The 19,596-nt window shown below is 39.8% G+C and overlaps 1 protein-coding gene across 7 annotated transcripts in view; it reads right to left on the minus strand.

Moving 5' to 3' along the window:
* The window catches only part of cntrl (centriolin), a 152,043-nt gene that overhangs the window by 28,094 nt on the left and 104,353 nt on the right, over window positions 1–19,596 (minus strand). For all 7 annotated transcript variants that reach the window (XM_078425889.1, XM_078425890.1, XM_078425886.1 and 4 more), the window contains 10 exons: window positions 17,287–17,504; window positions 16,227–16,384; window positions 12,155–12,228; window positions 10,781–10,969; window positions 8,990–9,215; window positions 4,306–4,511; window positions 3,906–4,046; window positions 3,211–3,486; window positions 903–965; window positions 8–187 (listed from right to left, as the gene is read on the minus strand). In XM_078425889.1, the coding sequence (XP_078282015.1) occupies window positions 8–187; window positions 903–965; window positions 3,211–3,486; window positions 3,906–4,046; window positions 4,306–4,511; window positions 8,990–9,215; window positions 10,781–10,969; window positions 12,155–12,228; window positions 16,227–16,384; window positions 17,287–17,504 (1,731 nt within the window). The remainder of the gene's footprint in view (window positions 1–7; window positions 188–902; window positions 966–3,210; window positions 3,487–3,905; window positions 4,047–4,305; window positions 4,512–8,989; window positions 9,216–10,780; window positions 10,970–12,154; window positions 12,229–16,226; window positions 16,385–17,286; window positions 17,505–19,596) is intronic.

The following is a 19,596-nucleotide window of genomic DNA, read 5'->3' on the forward strand; positions in this document are numbered from 1 at the left end:
AATCTACCTTATTTGGACCATCATTCAACGAGGTCCGATGTTGCTGAAATGAATTTACATTCATGCTGGTAACAAGTTCATCCAAGGCATCAACTCGCCTTCTCAGGCTTGTCAGATTACCCTCTGTTTGCTGCTTTCGTTTCCCGAGTACTTCAGCCTGTTCTGACATGCTCTGACGAATCTGTGCCTAAACAAGAGAAAGCAGATAATCAGTAACAAACTTCAACTCATTAAAAGTAAATGACCTCAAGGTCAATGTTGTAAATCTCAATCTCTCTGTTAAATTACATTTTAGTATTCACTGTGCATTCTTAATTTCTGCTTTTCAAGCAATCATGTAAATTCTGATTAAACTGTTCCCATTGTGTGCGATGCTTGACATAACATGCAGCCAATGGTCTCTTCGGAATCAGATTTTCCAAGATATCTCATGAGACGTCAAAAATGTTTCCCTGATTGCAAAAGAAGTACATGAAAATGTACAAGGGGAAGTCATCATTGTGAGCCTCTGTAAATTGTCCCGTCTGTAAGAATTGGATGAGGAACTGCAATAACATAGAACTAGTAAGATCAAAGGTCAGCGTGGACTCCATGAGCTGAAGGGCCTGTTTCCCTGCTGTATTTCTAAACTAAAGTACATTAAAGTAATGACGCAGGATGACATATGATCTTTGACAGGCTCTGGCCTGTAGCAAATTTAGATCACCTGCATGAATTGAATTATTCATTCTGATACATTCACACTTCAAAACAATCAGCACTCATATAAAGTGATGACTATTTTCAAATGGAATGGAAATAACAATATATCCACGAATAAGGTTAAATGTTTGTTTACAAGTATAAGCAGTATTATCACCTTTATATATTAAGATAATTTTACAATGGATAAATCTAGCAACCTTAAGTCGATCTTCGTGTTGTCGTAGGTTTTCTCTTAACACCTCTCCTCGCCACTGTTCGTCCTGGATAAAGAAAGAATAAAGTTCCCATAACATTTGCTATTGAGGGCGTGCAGCGTAGGTTCACTAGGTTAATTCCCGGAATGGCGGGACTGTCGTATGTTGAAAGGCTGGAGCAATTAGGCTTGTATACACTGGAATTTAGAAGGATGAGGGGGGATCTTATTGAAACATATAAGATAATTAGGGGATTGGACACATTAGAGGCAGGAAACATGTTCCCAATGTTGGGGGAGTCCAGAACAAGGGGCCACAGTTTAAGAATAAGGGGTAGGCCATTTAGAACGGAGATGAGGAAGAACTTTTTCAGTCAGAGAGTGGTGAAGGTGTGGAATTCTCTGCCTCAGAAGGCAGTGGAGGCCAGTTCGTTGGATGCTTTCAAGAGAGAGCTGGATAGAGCTCTTAAGGATAACGGAGTGAGGGGATATGGGGAGAAGGCAGGAACGGGGTACTGATTGAGAGTGATCAGCCATGATCGCATTGAATGGCGGTGCTGGCTCGAAGGGCTGAATGGCCTACTCCTGCACCTATTGTCTATTGTCTATTTGTTCATTGGTGAATGCTTACATCATTAAGCAAGAGGTAGACAATTTTCCCGCACTCCTATATTTTGCCTGCGATTGTCCAAGGAAAGCCACTGAATAAAATTCCAAAAAGACTTGACAGGGTACATTTAGTTAATGCTTTCTCTGGCTCGAATGTGAAGAACCAAACAGGTAAGTGTTTCAATATAAGCACTTGGTTATTCAGAGATGAGAAGAAATTTGTTAACTCAGAAACCAGTGGATCGTGGAGCTTCAGTCACCGAGTACATTTAAAATAAATAATGATACATATTTTGATATGTGGCATCAATTCAGGATGAAAGGTAAAAATTAGCCAATCATTAAATGGTGGCACAAGTGTGAGGGGCCTTATGGCTTTCTCCTGCTTCTATTTCATATTTGTAGATCTTCAACTACAGCTATTGTTTACTTGCCTTTGCCATCTTTCTATTTCCCATTTATGCAGAAGTGTTCTTTTTAACCTGGGTGTCTTTTTCTCAATAACTTGATAAATCATTCCATGTGTGATCTGTGATAGTCATTTTGTTGTATTAAAAGAATTTGATAACAAACTTCTGCACAACCACTTTTATGCACACAGATAATTCTTAACTACTGCCTCCCAAATCTCAATCATTTCCATTAATATTGCTAATGTTAAAGCGATTACCATTTTCATTAATTAATTCATATATGCAAGCATTATAGACAATAGGTGCAGGAGTAGGCCATTTGGCCCTTTGAGCCAGCACCACCATTCAATGTGATCATGGCTGATCATTCTCAATCAGTACCCCGTTCCTGCCTTCTCCCCATACCCCTGACTCCGCTATCCTTAAGAGGTATCTAGCTCTCTCTTGAATGCATTCAGAGAATTGGCCTCCACTGCCTTCTGAGGCAGAGAATTCCACAGATTTACAACTCTCTGATTGAAAAAGATTTTCCTCATCTCGGTTCTAAATTCCCCTCTCATCCTTCTAAGTGTATACAAGCCTAGTTGCTCCATTGTTTTGCAGAAAAGCATTTGCAAACAAGCATCAGAAGCAGAATATCTAGAGCAATATTAATAGATTTCCTGACATTGAGATGTTTATAAGCCTAAGAATCACCTCATAAAACATTGTACTTTATGATTTTTCTGCATTAACATAGATTAGCCGAGGCCGGAGCCCGGATGCCGCAAGTCGACAGAGCCCCCGGCTGCAAGAGCCTGGGTCGGCAGAGCCCACGGCTGGGGTCGGCGGAGCCCGCGGCTGCAGGAGCCTAGGTCGGTGGAGCCCGCGGCTGGGGTCGGTGGAACCCGCGGCTGGGGTTGGCAGAGCCCGCGGCTGCAGGAGCCTGGGTCGGTGGAGCCCATGGTTGCAGGAGCCTGGGTTGGCAGAGCCCGCGGCTGGGGTTGGCTTATTCTAACTTATTGTGTAAAATTGTTTATGACTTTAGGGTGACATGTATATTGTGTTCCAATACAATGTGATTGATTTAAAGGAAATGTTGTGTTAAACATTCTTGCTGCAAATTCTGTATAAAAATGCTGTGAAAATGCTGTATCTTTGAGTGGAAGCACGGGGAGTGCTGAGTATGGTCATACACCCTTAGCACTGATCCCCCACTTCCGTCTGACGATAATTAAAACTTTGCTTGGTTTACCTTTAACTGTTTATGTTGTTGTCTGTTTTAAGAAACGAACTTTAACACTAGTATACCTTAAAATTGAACTTGCTCGTCCTTAATTTCTCATCATACATAGGGTGCCTTCTCCCATTGGCAGGAAAGGGAAAATTCTCCTTAAGGCTTTCTTTTTCAAGTTGAAGAGTTTCTGCCTCCTCCAATGTAGTATCCACATCGTTCACTGCTTCCACATAAGATTGATCTAAATCTTTCAAACCACTGCCAATTTCTGCTTTAACATCAGACCGAAGTATTCTAATTGCTTCCTTTATCTCTTTCTGACGTTGCTCCATTTGTTCCTGACCTCTCAGCTAAAGGACCAATGAAATATTAACGAGGGAAGCACATGATATATTAAAAGTTCACTGATAAACAAAGCCCCACCAATCACTTTTCCAGTCATAAATTATTAAATATTTTGTATTCTCCTCTTGTTCCTAGTGTCTTATTTGCACATTCCTTTTCTTTCTCCATTATAAAACTTGAGATTATAAACAAATAATTACTAGCAGACTAATATGCCACCATAAAATCACTCAGGAAATCAGATTATATAATAGTCTATGGGCAATTAATCAGCTGAACCTAATTTGTAACTATAAAAAAAAAGCAAACTTTTTGATCAGATATTGGGATATTGAATAATACATATTCAAAAACTGAAACAAGCAATTCATGTAATTTATTTAATTTCAAATAAATGTGAAAATTAGAGGGGTTTATCATGTACCTGGTGTTTAAGCTCAATATATTTCTGTCTCATCTCACTCAATTCATTCATGACACTTTCCGCTCGGGTATGGTTATCACGAGTAACCTGGTCTACTGAAGATAATTCCTTCTGCAGTCTGTTATTTTCGTACTTCTGTTCCTATGTTGGGAACAAGAGTAACAGAAATTCCTTCACATTTTTGTTAGTCTGTACAGGAAACCAGGATGCTTCACCTTTCTGCTTTATTGGTGCACATTTAAAAATGTATTTCACATCTTGAAAGTTCTTCGTCTTTTCATGTAATGGTGGACAATAAAAGTAACAAGTGAACATTCATATTTTCAATGAGATGGACTTGTTTGTTAACTTGAACTGATGAATACTTTTGCGTAATGTCACAGTGGTGACTGCAACTTACATTAAGAGCCTTCTCCAGCTGAGCTCTCTGAGCTTTGGACTCTTCTGTGATAACTGCAACTTGCTTTTCTGTCTTTTTCCTCTCTGAATGAATCCACTCTTGAAGATGGGTTACATTGTTTTTTGAGAACTGAATTTCCTTTTGAAGAAATGACAGTTCATCCATTGTCTCCTGGTGCTGTTGCTGCCGATCAGAGAGCTGATGCCCTGCAACAAAATAGTATATCTGATAATCATAATTTGATCCTGCAGTCAAATTAAACCTTCATATTCGTCAAGAAAAGTTCAAGAGATGTTTAACAGCTACCTCCGCTACATTGACAACTGCATTGGTGCCACCTCTTGCACCCATGCAGAACTCACTGACTTTATCAATTTCACCACAAATTTCCATCCTGCTCTTAAATATACTTGGACCATCTCTAACATCTCTCTGCCGTTTCTGGATCTCACCCAGATTTGATAAGAGAACTCGAGGTAAAGGAACCTCTTGGAGGTAGTGATCATAATATGATTAGTTTTAATCTGCAATTTGAGAAGGAGAAGGTTAAATCGGAACTGTCAGTGTTGCAGTTGAACAAAGGGGACTATGAAGGCATGAGAGAGGAGCTGGCCAAGGTAGACTGGAAAGGGATCCTAGCAGGAATGACGGTGGAACAGCAATGGCAGGAATTTCTGGGCATAATCTGGAAGACACAGGATCATTTCATTCCAAAAAGGAAGAAAGATTCTAAGGGGAGTAGGAGGCAACCGTGGCTGACAAGGGAAGTTAGGGATGGAATAAAACTAAAAGAAAAGATGTATATCACAGCAAAGAGTAGCCGGAAGCAAGAGGATTGGGAAACTTTCATAGGACAACAGAAGGTAACAAAAAGGGCAATACGGGCTGAAAAGATGAAGTACGAGGGAAAGCTGGCCAAGAATATAAAGAAGGACAGCAAAAGCTTCTTTAGATATGGTAAGAGAAAAAGAGTAGCAAAGTCAAATGTGGGTCCCTTGAAGGCAGACACGGGTGAAATTATTATGGGTAACAAGGAAATGTCAGAAGAGTTGAACAGGTCCTTCGGATCTGTCTTCACTAAGGAAGACACAAACAATCTCCCAGATGTACTGGAGGACAGAGGATCTAGGGGGGGAGAGGAACTGAAAGAAATTTTCATTAGGCGAGAAATAGTATTGGGTAGACTAATGGGACTGAAGGATGATAAATCCCCTGGGCCTGATGGTCTGCATCCCAGGGTCGTCAGGGAGGTGGCTCTAGAAATAGTGGACACATTGGTGATTATTTTCCAATGTTCAATAGATTCAGGATCAGTTCCTGTGGAATGGAGGATAGCTAATGTTATCCCACTTTTCAAGAAAGGAGCGAGAGAGAAAACGGGGAATTACAGACCAGTTAACCTGACTTCAGTGCTGTGAAAGATGCTGGAGTCAATTATTAAAGAGGTACAAATGGTGCATTTGGATAGCAGTAAAAGGACAAGTCCAAGTCAGCATGGATTTATGAAAGGGAAATCATGCTTGACTAATCTTCTGGAATTTTTTGAGGATGTGACAAGTAAAATGGATGAAGGGCAGTCAGTGGATGTAGTGTATCTAGACTTTCAGAAAGCCTTTGATCAGGTCCCGCACGGGAGATGAGTGACTAAAATTAGAGCACATGGTATTGGGGGCAGGGTGTTGACATGGATAGAAAATTGGTTGACAGACAGGAAGCAAAGAGTAGGAGTAAACGGGTCCTTTTCAGAATGGCAGGCAGTGGCGAGTGGAGTGCCGCAAGGCTCGGTGTTGGGGCCGCAACTGTTTACCATATATATTAATGATTTAGAAGAGGGAATTAGAAGCAACACTAGCAAGTTTGCAGATGACACAAAGCTGGGTGGCAGCTTAAACTGTGAAGAGGATCTTAGGAGGTTGCAGGGTGACCTGGACAGGTTGAGTGAGTGGGCAGATGCGTGGCAGATGCAGTATAATATAGATAAATGTGAGGTTATCCACTTTGGCAGCAAAAACAAGGAGGCAGATTATTATCTCAATGGTGTTAGGTTAGGTAAGGGTGCAGCGAGATCTGGGTGTCCTTGTACACCAGTCACTGAAAGTTGGCGTGCAGGTACAGCAGGCAGTGAAGAAAGCTAATGGAATGTTGGCCTTCATAACAAGAGGATTTCAGTATAGGAATAAAGAGGTTCTTCTGCAGTTGTATAGGGCCCTGGTAAGACCACATCTGGAGTATTGTGTGCAGTTTTTGTCTCCTAATTTGAGGAAGGACATCCTTGTAATTGAGGCAGTGCAGCGTAGGTTCACGAGATTGATCCCCGGGATGGCGGGACTGTCATATGAGGAAAGATTGAAAAGGCTAAGCTTGTATTCACTGGAGTTTAGAAGGATGAGAGGGGATCTTATAGAAACATATAAAATTATAAAAGGACTGGACAAGCTAGATGCAGGAAAAATGTTCCCAATGTTGGGCGAGTCCAGAACCAGGGGCCACAGTCTTAGAATAAAGGGGAGGCCATTTAAAACTGAGGTGAGAAAAAAACGTTTGAGGCGCTCCATACTAGGGCATCGGAGATGTCCTCATTCTTTAGGAAACGGTGGTTCCTCTCTTCCATTATAAATGAGGCTCTCACTAGGGTCTCCTCAATATCCCGCAGCTCCGCTCTTGCTCCCCTCCCCCCATTCGTAACAAGGACAGAGTCCCTCTTGTCCTCATCTTCCACCCCATCAGCCGTCGCATACAACAAATCATCCAACAGGATCCACGACTGGCCACATCTTCCCATCTCCTCCCCTTTCTGCTTTCCGCAGAGACTGTTCCCTCTGGAACTCCCTGGTCCACTCGTCCCTTCCTACCCAAACCACCCCCTCCCCAAGTACTTTCCCCTGCAAACGAAGGAGATGCAACACCTGTCCCTTTACCTCCCCCCTCGACTCCATCCAAGTACCCAAACAGTCTTTCCAGGTGAGGCAGAGGTGCACCTGCATCTCCTCCAACCTCATCTATTGTATCCGCTGTTCCAGATGTCAACTTATCTACATAGGTGAGACCAAGCGCAGGCTCTGCGATCATTTCGCTGAACACCTCCGCTCAGTCCATCTGAACCAAACTGATCTCCCAGTGGCTGAGCACTTCAACTCTCCCTCCTAGTCCCAATCTGACCTTTCTGTCCTGGGCCTCCTCCATTGTCAGAGTGAGGCCCAGCGCAAATTGGAGGAAAGGCACCTCATATTTCGCTTGGGCAGTTTACACCCCAGTGGTATGAACATTGACTTCTCCCACTTCAGGCAGTCCCTGCTTTCCTTCTCTATCCCCTCCCCCTTCTCAGTTCTCCCACTAGTCTTCCTGTCTCCAACTACATCCTATCTTTGTCCTGCCCCCTCCTCTGACATCAGTCTGAAGAAGGATCTCGACCCGAAACGTCACCCATTCCTTCTCTCCTTAGATGCTGCCTGACCCGCTGAGTTACTCCAGCATTTTGTGTCTACCTTTGTTTTAACAGCTAACATATGTGTCTGCTGGTTCCTAGGTTAAGAAGAAATGTTTTAAATTCTACTCTCAAATGTAATACAGGCATTCACTAGGGATAGCAAATCTACTTGCTTTGTTGTTAAGAGTACCACTTTTTGGAATTGACGCAGTGCCTAATCTTTATAGCTTAAATGTTCTGTAGTCAGGTCACTTTGCAGTAAAGTGGTGGTGGATGTATGGAACAAGCTGCCAGAGGATGTAGTTGAGGCAGGGACTATCCCAACATTTAAGAAACAGTTAGGCAGGTACATGGATAGGACAGGTTTGGAGGGATATGAACCAAACACTGGCAGGTGGGTCTAGTGTAGCTGGGGCATGTTGGCCGGTGTGGGCAAGTTGGGCCGAAGGGCCTGTTTCCATGCTGTATCACTCTATGACTCTAAATAATGCAAGGGCTGGTGTGCTCATCAAAATGAATTACGATGAATAGATTTATGATTGCATATCATCATTCAAATAATCAAAACAAAAACTTGTGTTTGATTAAATGTTATACAAAGTATTGAGTTTCGTATCGAAGTTTTGTAACAGAGAGCAGTCCTAATCTCCCATCTACCTCATTGGTGACCCTCAGACTATCCTTGATCGGATTTTGCTGGCTTTATCTTGCACTAATCGTTATTCCTTTCTCATGTATCTATACACTGTAAATGGCTGGATTGTAATCATGTATTCTCTTTCCAGACTGGTTAACACTTGACAAAAGCTTTTCACTGTACATATGACAATAAACTAAACGGTATCAGTAAAAGTAAATTGGGTACTGTTTTCGATTTAACAATTCTTGCACATCTCCTTTATCAAATTTTCTTTGGTTATGGATTCAGAGTAGACTTAATTAACGTGCCAATATTCACATACTAGATTTATCTATCGTGAGTTCTTCATGTGGTACACCTAACATTAAAATCAGCCAACTTTCTATCATAAAACAAATGCAACGTGACCAAATGCCAGAACTCTTGACATTTTTCTTTATACAACATAATGCGACCAAGACTAACTGTCGCTCCCACTGAGATTAGTTGGATTGAAATAGACTAATCATTCTGGCCGTGATCTCTCTCTCTATGGTTCAGTTATTTATTCAAGAAACATATCAAGTCATGGAAACAATTGGAACTACTATTACTAATAACTGAAACTCTAGACTTACTCAAGGTGACAATCTGGCCCTCCAAAATAATGCACTGTTGCTCATTATGTTGCATTTTTCTTGATTGTTCTTCCATCAAGTTCACTTTTGCATCTACCTGGTCCAGTTTATTTTTCTTGTCTGACAATTCGGCCTCCAAAGCTTGGATCTGGTCCTTTATTTTAGTTGCAGATTGCTCTAATTTTGTCTCCTCACATTTAACATCCTTTTTAATAGACTGCAACATCTACACAGAATAAATGAGAAATGTGAGTAAACCCTTCGTGCATCACGCAAGGTCAAGCAGCAGATGTTGATTCCAACACTGTGTTCACAGTGTTACATGTGTATGATGATGAGGATTTACATCCAGGATAGATCTTTGCTTGGGCAGTGGGAAATACTCAGAGATGGGGATGGGGGAGCAAAAAAAGACAAGCAAAAATTTCAGAGTGAGAACAGTCTGTGTACATAGAACTTACAACATTACAACAACAATGGTCCATCGTTTTTGTGCCGAATATGATGCCAAGTTAAAATGATCACATAAGCCTGTAAATGATCCATATCCCTCCATTCCCTGCACTTCCACGTGCCTATACAAAAAGCCTCTTATACATCACTATTGTATCTTCCTCCACCACCACACCTGGCAATGCTCTGACAATGCATTCCAGGCCCTGACTACCCTCTGTTTAAAAAACACTTGCCCTGCACATCTCCATTAAACTTCCCCCTCTCTCTTTATAGCCATGTTCTCTGGTGTTCGGCATTCCCACCCTGGGAAAAACATTCTGACTGTTTACCCTATCTATACCTCTCATCATTTTATATACTTCTGTCACGTCTCCCCTCAACCTCCAATGTTCAAGTGATATCAATCCAAGTTTATCCAAACTCTCTCTCTAGAGAGAGAGAGTTGAAGCCCTCTAAACCAGGCAGCATTTTGGGAAACATAAAAAGCTAGGGTAAGTCAGTGAGTCAGACAGCATCTCTGGAGAAAAGGACTAGATGACCTTTCTTCAGTGTGAGCATCCGGGGAAAGGGAAACAAGAGATATAGACGGTGATATAGAGAGATATAGAACAAATGAATGAAAGATATGAAAAAAAAGTAATGACGATCAAGTGAGCTCTAATTTTTAGAGCATTGTTGACTGTGGGCTAGGTGATAATGAGTTATACAGGCCATAAAACTCAATAGGACGACAGTGAAACTAGTATGACGTCTAGGGTGGGGGAGGAGTGAGGGATTTTGGTAAATATCCTCTGCACCCATTCCAAAGCCTCCACATCTTTCCTTTAAGGGGCGATTAGAACTGCATGCGATATTCCAAATTCTTACATTCAATGCCCCTAGCAATGGACACAAGCATACCATATGCCTTCTTCACCACCCTATCTACTTGTGCTGCCACCTTCAGTAAGCTATGAACTTGGACTCCAAGATACCTCTGCACGTCAATGCCGTTAAGATGAATAACGTGATGAGTAACGGTAAAAATAGGGAAAAAAAACATATTGATATGACATTTTGAAAATCATTGAATGATTTTGAACACATAATAGGATGAAAATAACTGAAAATGATCACGAGAATCATGTACATTATGGAAATGCATCATCAACACAAAATAATACAAAATTGCAACGTTTAAATTCAAGGAAGTAAATTTGAAATCTTTCTTATTCTTAAAATTAATTTTAATGTCCCTAGCTTTGTTGTCAATATCCTTATTCTCATTAACTTTAATATGTTTCTGGTCAATAAATTGGCTTTGAGATAGTTTTATAACTCTAACAATTCACATACCTTTTGCTGTTCTGCGAGTTCCCACTGCTTTTCTTCAATTTGTTGCTGAATTCGTAGTAACTCTTGTGCTTTCTTTTTTCCATTCTCCAGGTAGGATTGGTATTTACTCTTGCTTTGAATAACATTTTCTTTCAAAGTCAACTGTTCAGCTTTTAACATGTCATGTTTTTTAGTGACATTCTGAAGATCCTGAGACCACAATAACATGTAAATGACATTCTGACATTAATATCCACTCAGTTGAATACAGAATACAAATTCTGTAAAATATCATGGTACAGTTAATCTTACAATTGAAAATGTAAGAGCTTTGCAAGATTTTTTGAAATTAAACAATAACATCAATGTTTGGAACCCATGCATTCTTTTTACTGTAGAACATCATCCATTTTAATAGCTTCCAATCAATTGGAGAGTAGATTACATTTTGCTTGAAAACATACTTATCAAGTGGCCTAGGATATTTCATATGCAGAGGATGTTTCCTTGCATAAAGCTGTTTCAAAATAAGAGCCATTTAGAACTGAAACATTTCTTCATTGATGAATCTTTGGACTTCTCTGCTCGGCAGTGATGTGGAAGCTCAGTCACTGATGGGGTTCAAAACACCGATAAATAAATTTCTTAACATTAATCAATCAAAAATATGGGGATAAGCAGGAAAATAGTGTTTGAATTAGGTTAGTCATGATCTTGCTGGAAGTCCGAGGACCACACAGCCTACTACTACCTTTTATATTTTACTAATAAACAGTAAAATAAAATGAAAGGTGCTGTTACTATAAACTAAATTAATATTGACATGGTTTCTATGGTATTGTTTTTGCTTAAGATGTGGGCCTTGCTGACAATGTCAGCAATCAGTATTCATTTCTAACTCCTACGAGATTGAGATGAGCCACATCTACTGTATACAAACTGTGAAAAGATGGAATTTCCTTGGCTTTGTCAGGGTGCTGGATATAGTGAGTTCCAGATCTTTACCACTGGGTGAAAATAATAGACCTCATCTCCCCTCTATTTCGTCATCCAATGATTTTAAATCTCCGCCCCTGGTTTTTGATCCCTCTGTTTGTTTGTACCTACCCTTATTTTAGTTTCAATTCCTTTATTCCTGCAAGAATTTGGATTATTTTCTCATTCCATTTTTTTCATCCATTTCATCCCTGCCCACCATTCAACACTTAAATAAACATAAAAAGAAAAGCAACAGCAACAAATCAACTCATAAAGTTCATCTGAATTAAAATTCTAAATTTGGTCTTTATCGTGTCAATGCTTGTGCATTTTTCTCCTTAGGTGAGTTCTTAAAACTGACAATAAAGTCCAGAGAAAAGTTTGCAGATTCAACCTAGAACAAAATAGTGTATTTACCTGTTCAGCTAATTGCAGCTGATCTTTAGTATTTCGGAAATTATCCATTAGCTTTTCCAGGTCTGCCTTTTCCTCTATTCAACAAAAGTATATTTTGACAAATATGATACTTTAAAACAAATAAGATATTTTCATACTTTGCAGGAAATTAGATATCTCTACGATGCAACTTAAAAATCAAATCACAAAAATATGGTCATCAAGCCATAGAGTTGTAAATAAGCCTTTTGGTCCACCTTATCCATGCTGGCCAAGTTGGCATACTGAGCTAGTCCCAAGGCCTGCTTTTAGCCCATGGCCCTCTAAATCCTTCCGATCCATACATATGTTCAAATATCTTTAAAAAGTCATAATTGTATCTGTTTCCACAGCTTTTTCTGGAGGCTCATTCCAGATACAGACTAAACATAGAGTGAAAAGTCCCTCTAGTCAAAAAGGACTAGAAGGTTGAAGGGAAAAGTCAAAAGCCTCTACCCCATAAATCTCTTCAACCTTAAACCTTTAATTTTAGAATCCATTCTCTTGGATTATTATTATTATTATTATTATTATTATTATTATTATTATTATTATTATTATTATTATTATTAGTGACCACATCAGAAAACCTGGAAACAATTCCATTTAATACCGATAATTATGAAAATGAATTAAGACTGATGGGACTGAAGGCTGATAAATCCCCAGGGCCTGATGGTCTGCATCCCAGGGTACTTAAGGAGGTGGCTCTAGAAATAGTGGAAGCATTGGAGATCATTTTTCAATGTTCTATAGATTCAGGATCAGTTGGAGGAATTGGAGGATAGCAAATGTTATCCCACTTTTTAAGAAAGGAGGGAGAGAGAAAACGGGTAATTATAGACCAGTTAGTCTGACATCAGTGGTGGGGAAGATGCTGGAGTCAATTATAAAAGACGAAATTGCTGAGCATTTGGATAGAAGTAACGGGATCATTCCGAGTCAGCATGGATTTACGAAGGGGAAATCATGCTTGACAAATCTACTGGAATTTTTTGAGGATGTAACTTAGAAAATTGACAGGGGAGAGTCAGTGGATGTGGTGTACCTCGACTTTCAGAAAGCCTTCGACAAGGTCCCACATAGGAGATTAGTGGGCAAAATTAGGGCACATGGTATTGGGGGTAGGGTACTGACATGGATAGAAAATTGGTTGACAGACAGAAAGCAAAGAGTGGGGATAAATGGGGCCCTTTCGGAATGGCAGGCAGTGATCAGTGGGGTACTGCAAGGTTCGGTGCTGGGACCCCAGCTATTTACAATATACATTAATGACTTAGACGAAGGGATTAAAAGTACCATTAGCAAATTTGCAGATGATACTAAGCTGGGGGGTAGTGTGAATTGTGAGGAAGATGCAATAAGGCTGCAGGGTGACTTGGACAGGTTGTGTGAGTGGGCGGATACATGGCAGATGCAGTTTAATGTAGATAAGTGTGAGGTTATTCACTTTGGAAGTAAGAATAGAAAGGCAGATTATTATCTGAATGGTGTCAAGTTAGGAGGAGGGGGAGTTCAACGAGATCTGGGTGTCCTAGTGCATCAGTCAATGAAAGGAAGCATGCAGGTACAGCAGGCAGTGAAGAAAGCCAATGGAATGTTGGCCTTCATAACAAGAGGAGTTGAGTATAGGAGCAAAGAGGTCCTTCTACAGTTGTACCGGGCCCTGGTGAGACCGCACCTGGAGTACTGTGTGCAGTTTTGGTCTCCAAATTTGAGGAAGGATATTTTTGCTATGGAGGGCATGCAGCGCAGGTTCACTAGGTTAATTCCCGGAATGGCGGGACTGTCGTATGTTGAAAGGCTGGAGCGATTGGGCTTGTATACACTGGAATTTAGAAGGATGAGGGGGGATCTTATTGAAACATATGATAATTAGGGGATTGGACACATTAGAGGCAGGAAACATGTTCCCAATGTTGGGGGAGTCCAGAACAAGGGACCACAGTTTAAGAATAAGGGGTAGACCATTTAGAACGGAGATGAGGAGGAACTTTTTCAGTCAGAGAGTGGTGAAGGTGTGGAATTCTCTGCCTCAGAAGGCAGTGGAGGCCAGTTCGTTGGATGCTTTCAAGAGAGAGCTGGATAGAGCTCTTAAGGATAGCGGAGTGAGGGGGTATGGGGAGAAGGCAGGAACGGGGTACTGATTGAGAGTGATCAGCCATGATCGCATTGAATGGCGGTGCTGGCTCGAAGGGCTGAATGGCCTACTCCTGCACCTATTGTCTATTAGGAGTGCGTTATTTGGACTCTCAAATCTGTTCCACCATTTAACTAATATGATTGTAATTTCAGTTTGGATTAATTATTGTCTTAAATGAGTGATCCTTTAGTGTTAAACAATTGTCCCTAGTTCTATGTTCTCACATAAGAGGGACCAGTCTCCTCACACCCACCATGTCAAGAATCTTGTACATTTCATTCAGGTCACCTCTGTTTCACTTCAGCTCCTGCAGATACAAAATCTTAGCCTGTGCAACATTTTTTTCATAAGACAACTAACCCACTCCACAAATCAGTCCGGTAAACCTTCTCTAAACAGCCTCTAATGCATTTACATAATTCCTTAAATATGGGAGCCAATATTGTATTTCTTCGGCCCACCAAAGTCGGTCATCAATTGCCCATTTAGCAGTGCTTGTCAACCAGAAAGAAATTATGTATGCCTCATCTCTGTTTCTTGTGATCCAGCCAATCTTCTATCCACACCCATATATTAATCCCTACACCATGAGCTTTTATTTTATGCAATAACCTTGAATGTGGCATCCTACCCAGTGTCTTCTGGAAATCTAAAGAAAATACATTCATCTTTATCCACACCACTTCATGTTTTCCTAAGAGCTCTAATAAAACCGTCAAGTAGCGTAGGAAAATAACTGCAGATGCTGCTACAAATCAAAGGTATCACAAAATGCTGGAGTAACTCAGCAGGTCAGGCAGCATCTAGGAGAGAGGGAATGGGTGACGTTTCGGGTCGAGACCCTTCTTCAGACTGAAACCGTAATAAAACCGTCAAATAAGATTCTATTTTCACAGAACCACAATGACTTTGCTAAAGTAGTTTGATTGAATGCAAATGCCCTGTATAATGTCTTTAATTGTATCGTTTGTAACATATCCCCAGTGGAAAATTTTACATTATTTGCAGTTTCCTGTATTTTTTTGTCTCCTTCCCACTTCGAAGAAAGGAGGTAACTATTTTCTTTCCCCGAATCTCGGTAGTATCGAAAAATTAAAACCATAAATGTTTATGAGAACATAGATAATTGTCAGCCCACATCAATAATTTGGGCAATAATAAACGGAACGGAAATGGCAGCTTACAGCCCAGTGGTATGAATATTATTTCTCTCACTTCAGATAGCCCTGGCATTCCCTCTTTCTCTTCCCCACCCAAGCTTCCCATTTTCATCCTACAAACAGCTTACAATAAATAGCTGTTTCCTTTATCATCGTTATTTTTTTACATATCTTTCATTCATTGTTCTTTATCTCTCCACATCACCATCTATATCACTCGTTTCTCTTATCCCTAACCAGTCTGAAGAAAGGTCTCGACCCAAAACGTCACCCATTCCTTCTCTCCAGAGATGCTGCCCGTCCCACTGAGTTTGCTCCAGCTTTTTGTGTCTATCTTCAATAATTTGATTAGTACTTATACTGCAATCACTGCTACTTACCTGGAAAAGAGAGGGTCAAGAGCGTTTTACTGTCATATGTACCGAGACTGAACAACAAAATTCCGCAAAGTCAGAGGAAATTTTGACTGCTATTTTAACTGGGGTCAGCATATCTGGAGAATTTCAATTGCTACAATGGAGCTCCAGTATACTGCAAAATGTTATAGTTTAAATTGCTTCAATTCCCATGCAACTATTTCTACACCATTGGTTGCACCGTGTGTCATGCAATAGCTTCTGGTTTTATAAGCAGAAGCAAACCTCCAAAAACTCAAGGTAGATAAAGGTAATCTCCATTCAGTTACACAGCATGACATGCACAGAGGTTTCCAGTTTCAATACATTATACTTTACTAAATTAATTGTTATACCTTGCAGACAGTTTTGTGTATATGCTGTCTCCTTATTTAATTCTTCCTTCTGGATCTTAATTTGATTTATTTCCTGATCCAGTTCACTCATCTCTGTTTGTAGTTTCTGCAGTTTAGATAGAGCAGTTCTTTTATGACCTTCTGTGGCTTCAACAGCTCTGGAATAACACAAAAGTAAATTAGAACTTTAAATATCTAAATTGAATTTAAGTATTTTAATTTATCAAAATGTATTCAGAGAAATGTGAAAAAGTTAGTGGTGGCAATATATTGGATTCTCCAGCAAAACTGAAAATAAGGATATCGCGTAATGTAATTCCAAATGTGCAACATTGCAGCAAAATTAAATTATAACGGTAACGTAAATTATAACGGTAACTTCCACGTATGTCGCACTTCTATAACCTCAGAACTTTTAGAATGAATGAAGTACTTAAGTGGAGTCCATGTTGTAATGTAGGATTTACATCAGTCAAGTAGTGCAAAGTGAAGTGCCACAAACAGCAATTAAATAAATATACAGGAGAAATTCCATGCCACTCCTCCCATCTCCAGTCATTCTGAATAATGTTGCAGAATTCTTCACATCTACAAAATAAAGTTAACATTGCATCTGAAAGACAGCACCTCAAATTGTTCAACACACCCTCAGTACCTTAACAAAAGGGTTGTCTGCATTGTATACAATTCCCTGGCGTGGAACTTAACCTTTAATCTACTGCTTCAGATGTGAACTGTCTGACAGATGTAGAAATTCATTGTTCTTCTCAGAGATATCGATGACGCATTTCTAGTTTTTCTGCTTCTGTTTTAGATTTGCACATTCTCCATTTTTCTCTCTGGGGTTCTACATACTTCATGATTTAGCATTACAGAGGAACAAAGGTGAGATTGAACATGAGCCATAGCCATGACAGATAAGGCTTAATTTGCCTAATTATCAGAATTATACTCCAAGGATTTGTAACAGTAAGATAATTTAAGGAACCAAGTAATTGGGAATATTTGTGTTAAGTTTTATTAGAAATTATCAGGGTTGATAACTTGCCCAATTGCTGACCTTTTTGTTTGAGAAAGTTTATTTTCCAGTCCAAGGCAATTCTCCCCAATGTGTTTTTTCTCTTTATCTAGAGATTCAATATTGTGCCGAAGGGAATTTTTCTTCGAGTTCAGCTGGTCTATTTCTTGTCGATCCTTCTCAAAATGCTGTTTCAGATCTTCTATTTCTGCTTGTTGATTCTGGGAGATAAGCTGCAGGCTTTCCAGTTCACTCTTCTCCTAAAGTAAATCGACATTTAGTGCATATTGTGAAAATGTATGTGGTAATACTGACCAAAGTCCCACTCCCTTCTAGAATCTGGGTAAGTTTAAAATCTCATTAAAAAATCCCATGATACACAAGTTTGCTTAATGAATATGCATGCATCTTGCACATTTTGTGAATCAAATCATTTATGCCGATTAAAAATTCAATATTTTGATGATTACCCCCCATTGTAATGTCTATTGCTACACACCATCAGAGGAGAGAATGCCCTGCTTTAAGCACAATCATTTTACCCACAAATAAACTACTTGAAACTGTGAGTATACCAGCCTTTTTTTCCTTGAGTTCTACAAGAGAAATTCTTTTATCTGGAATATGATTAAGAGGTAGATTCTGCTATTAAATTTATAACACATTCTACTCATGCTAGTAACTCAAGGTGCATTGCACGAAACTGCATTTTTCTCCATTAATACTACTTTTAGAGTCCCAATAAATAAAAACTGAGGGAAAAATGCAGTCTCAACTGACTCAATAACTAATAACAGTTATCACAAAAATACTTGATATAAAAATAAAAGCAAACCTGATAAGTCATTCATTTTACTAAAAGGGATATTGCTTAGAAACTGCCTGAGTACTTTGTGCCTGAAGGGCCTGTCCCACTTAGGCGATTCTTTAGGCGACTGCTGACGACTGTCAAAGTCGCAGCAGATCGGCAAAATTTTATTTTACCCTACGACAATGACCACGACAATGCCGAGTCAGATCGAGATTACACCGTCTTCGGAAACATCGCGAAATTCCCACACTTATCAATGCTTCTCTGGCGTCCTTATTTTCGCTGAAATCACTGACAAGTCTGTAATTACTTGAGAGTTTTGAAATATAACATCTTGCCTGGGTTACTTGAAAACCAAGCTTCACGGTAACAAGGCATAAACTGGATTGACTTCCAGTTTACTAATAGCAGTATTAAGAAATTTAATTTTAAATGTGGTTAAATGGATTTTTGTATGGAGTGTGGGCATTCTTTGAAAATGTACGGGAGATGCATATCTGGTTTCTGGGTTGCATATCTGGGTTGGGAGCCTACTTTAAATGCAATCGCTAATGGCCATAAACATCGCGAAAATTCCCACACTTACCTGACCGTCAAACTGTCGCCTCCAATCTACCTGTCAAATGTCCTGACGGTAAATAAATTGGTTAAACACAAGTATTTTATGGTATCTTCAAATGACTTTACTTAATTTAATATTACATGCTTCTACGATTCTTGGAAGACTCCTCACGATCATGCCCACGACACCCCGGCGAACTGTCGGCGACAGCCTAATTGCCAGCAGTCGCCTTAAAATCACCTAAGTGGGACAGGCCCTTCACTTATCTAAACAGACTGATGCATGCCAGTTACAGGGATACAGGGAAATAAGGAGAGGGGAGATGTACTAATGAAACTGCTCTCTGGGAGCCAGCAGAAACTAATGGCTAAACTTCCCTCTTCTATATCGTCACAGGAACATAGTATGATCGGATCCTGTCAATTTCATGAACAGCAAGATCATCTTAAATAGAATGAAATGATAGAGAATGTACATAAAATGTTTTCAGGGCTCAATAGATCCTAGTTTAAAGAGAAGAGCAGAAATCACAGGGGTTTTGTCCACAATACTCTTCTTAGATATGGGGCTGGTGCCAATAAACTACATATGCAGCATACTTGTTCAAATAAGTTACACATCCAGCAACCGCAGGGGTATCAGTGTAACATCAATAGTAGAGAAAACATTGAGACAATAATTCAGGACAAAATTAATCAGCACTTAAAGAAAATCAGGTTAATAAATTTGTTAAGGATGAATCATGTTTTCCATATGACTCATGCAATGGTTAGGGGCCATGAGTGTAGCACGCTTAAAATTCAAGTCAACTTTTGAAAATATCTCGACAAATGCCACATTGTCATTAGCAAACTGAATTGCAAAGGATATTTGCTACTGAGAAATGAAATTGGCTAAAGGATAGGAAGCATCTAAGGGAAAATGGGAAGTGTTCAGTGTTTTCCTGCTGGGATCTCATGGGAGCCTCAGCTTGTCCTTT

This window comes from Rhinoraja longicauda, chromosome 31 (assembly GCF_053455715.1).
Source record: "Rhinoraja longicauda isolate Sanriku21f chromosome 31, sRhiLon1.1, whole genome shotgun sequence".
NCBI classification, from domain to species: Eukaryota; Metazoa; Chordata; class Chondrichthyes; order Rajiformes; family Arhynchobatidae; genus Rhinoraja; species Rhinoraja longicauda.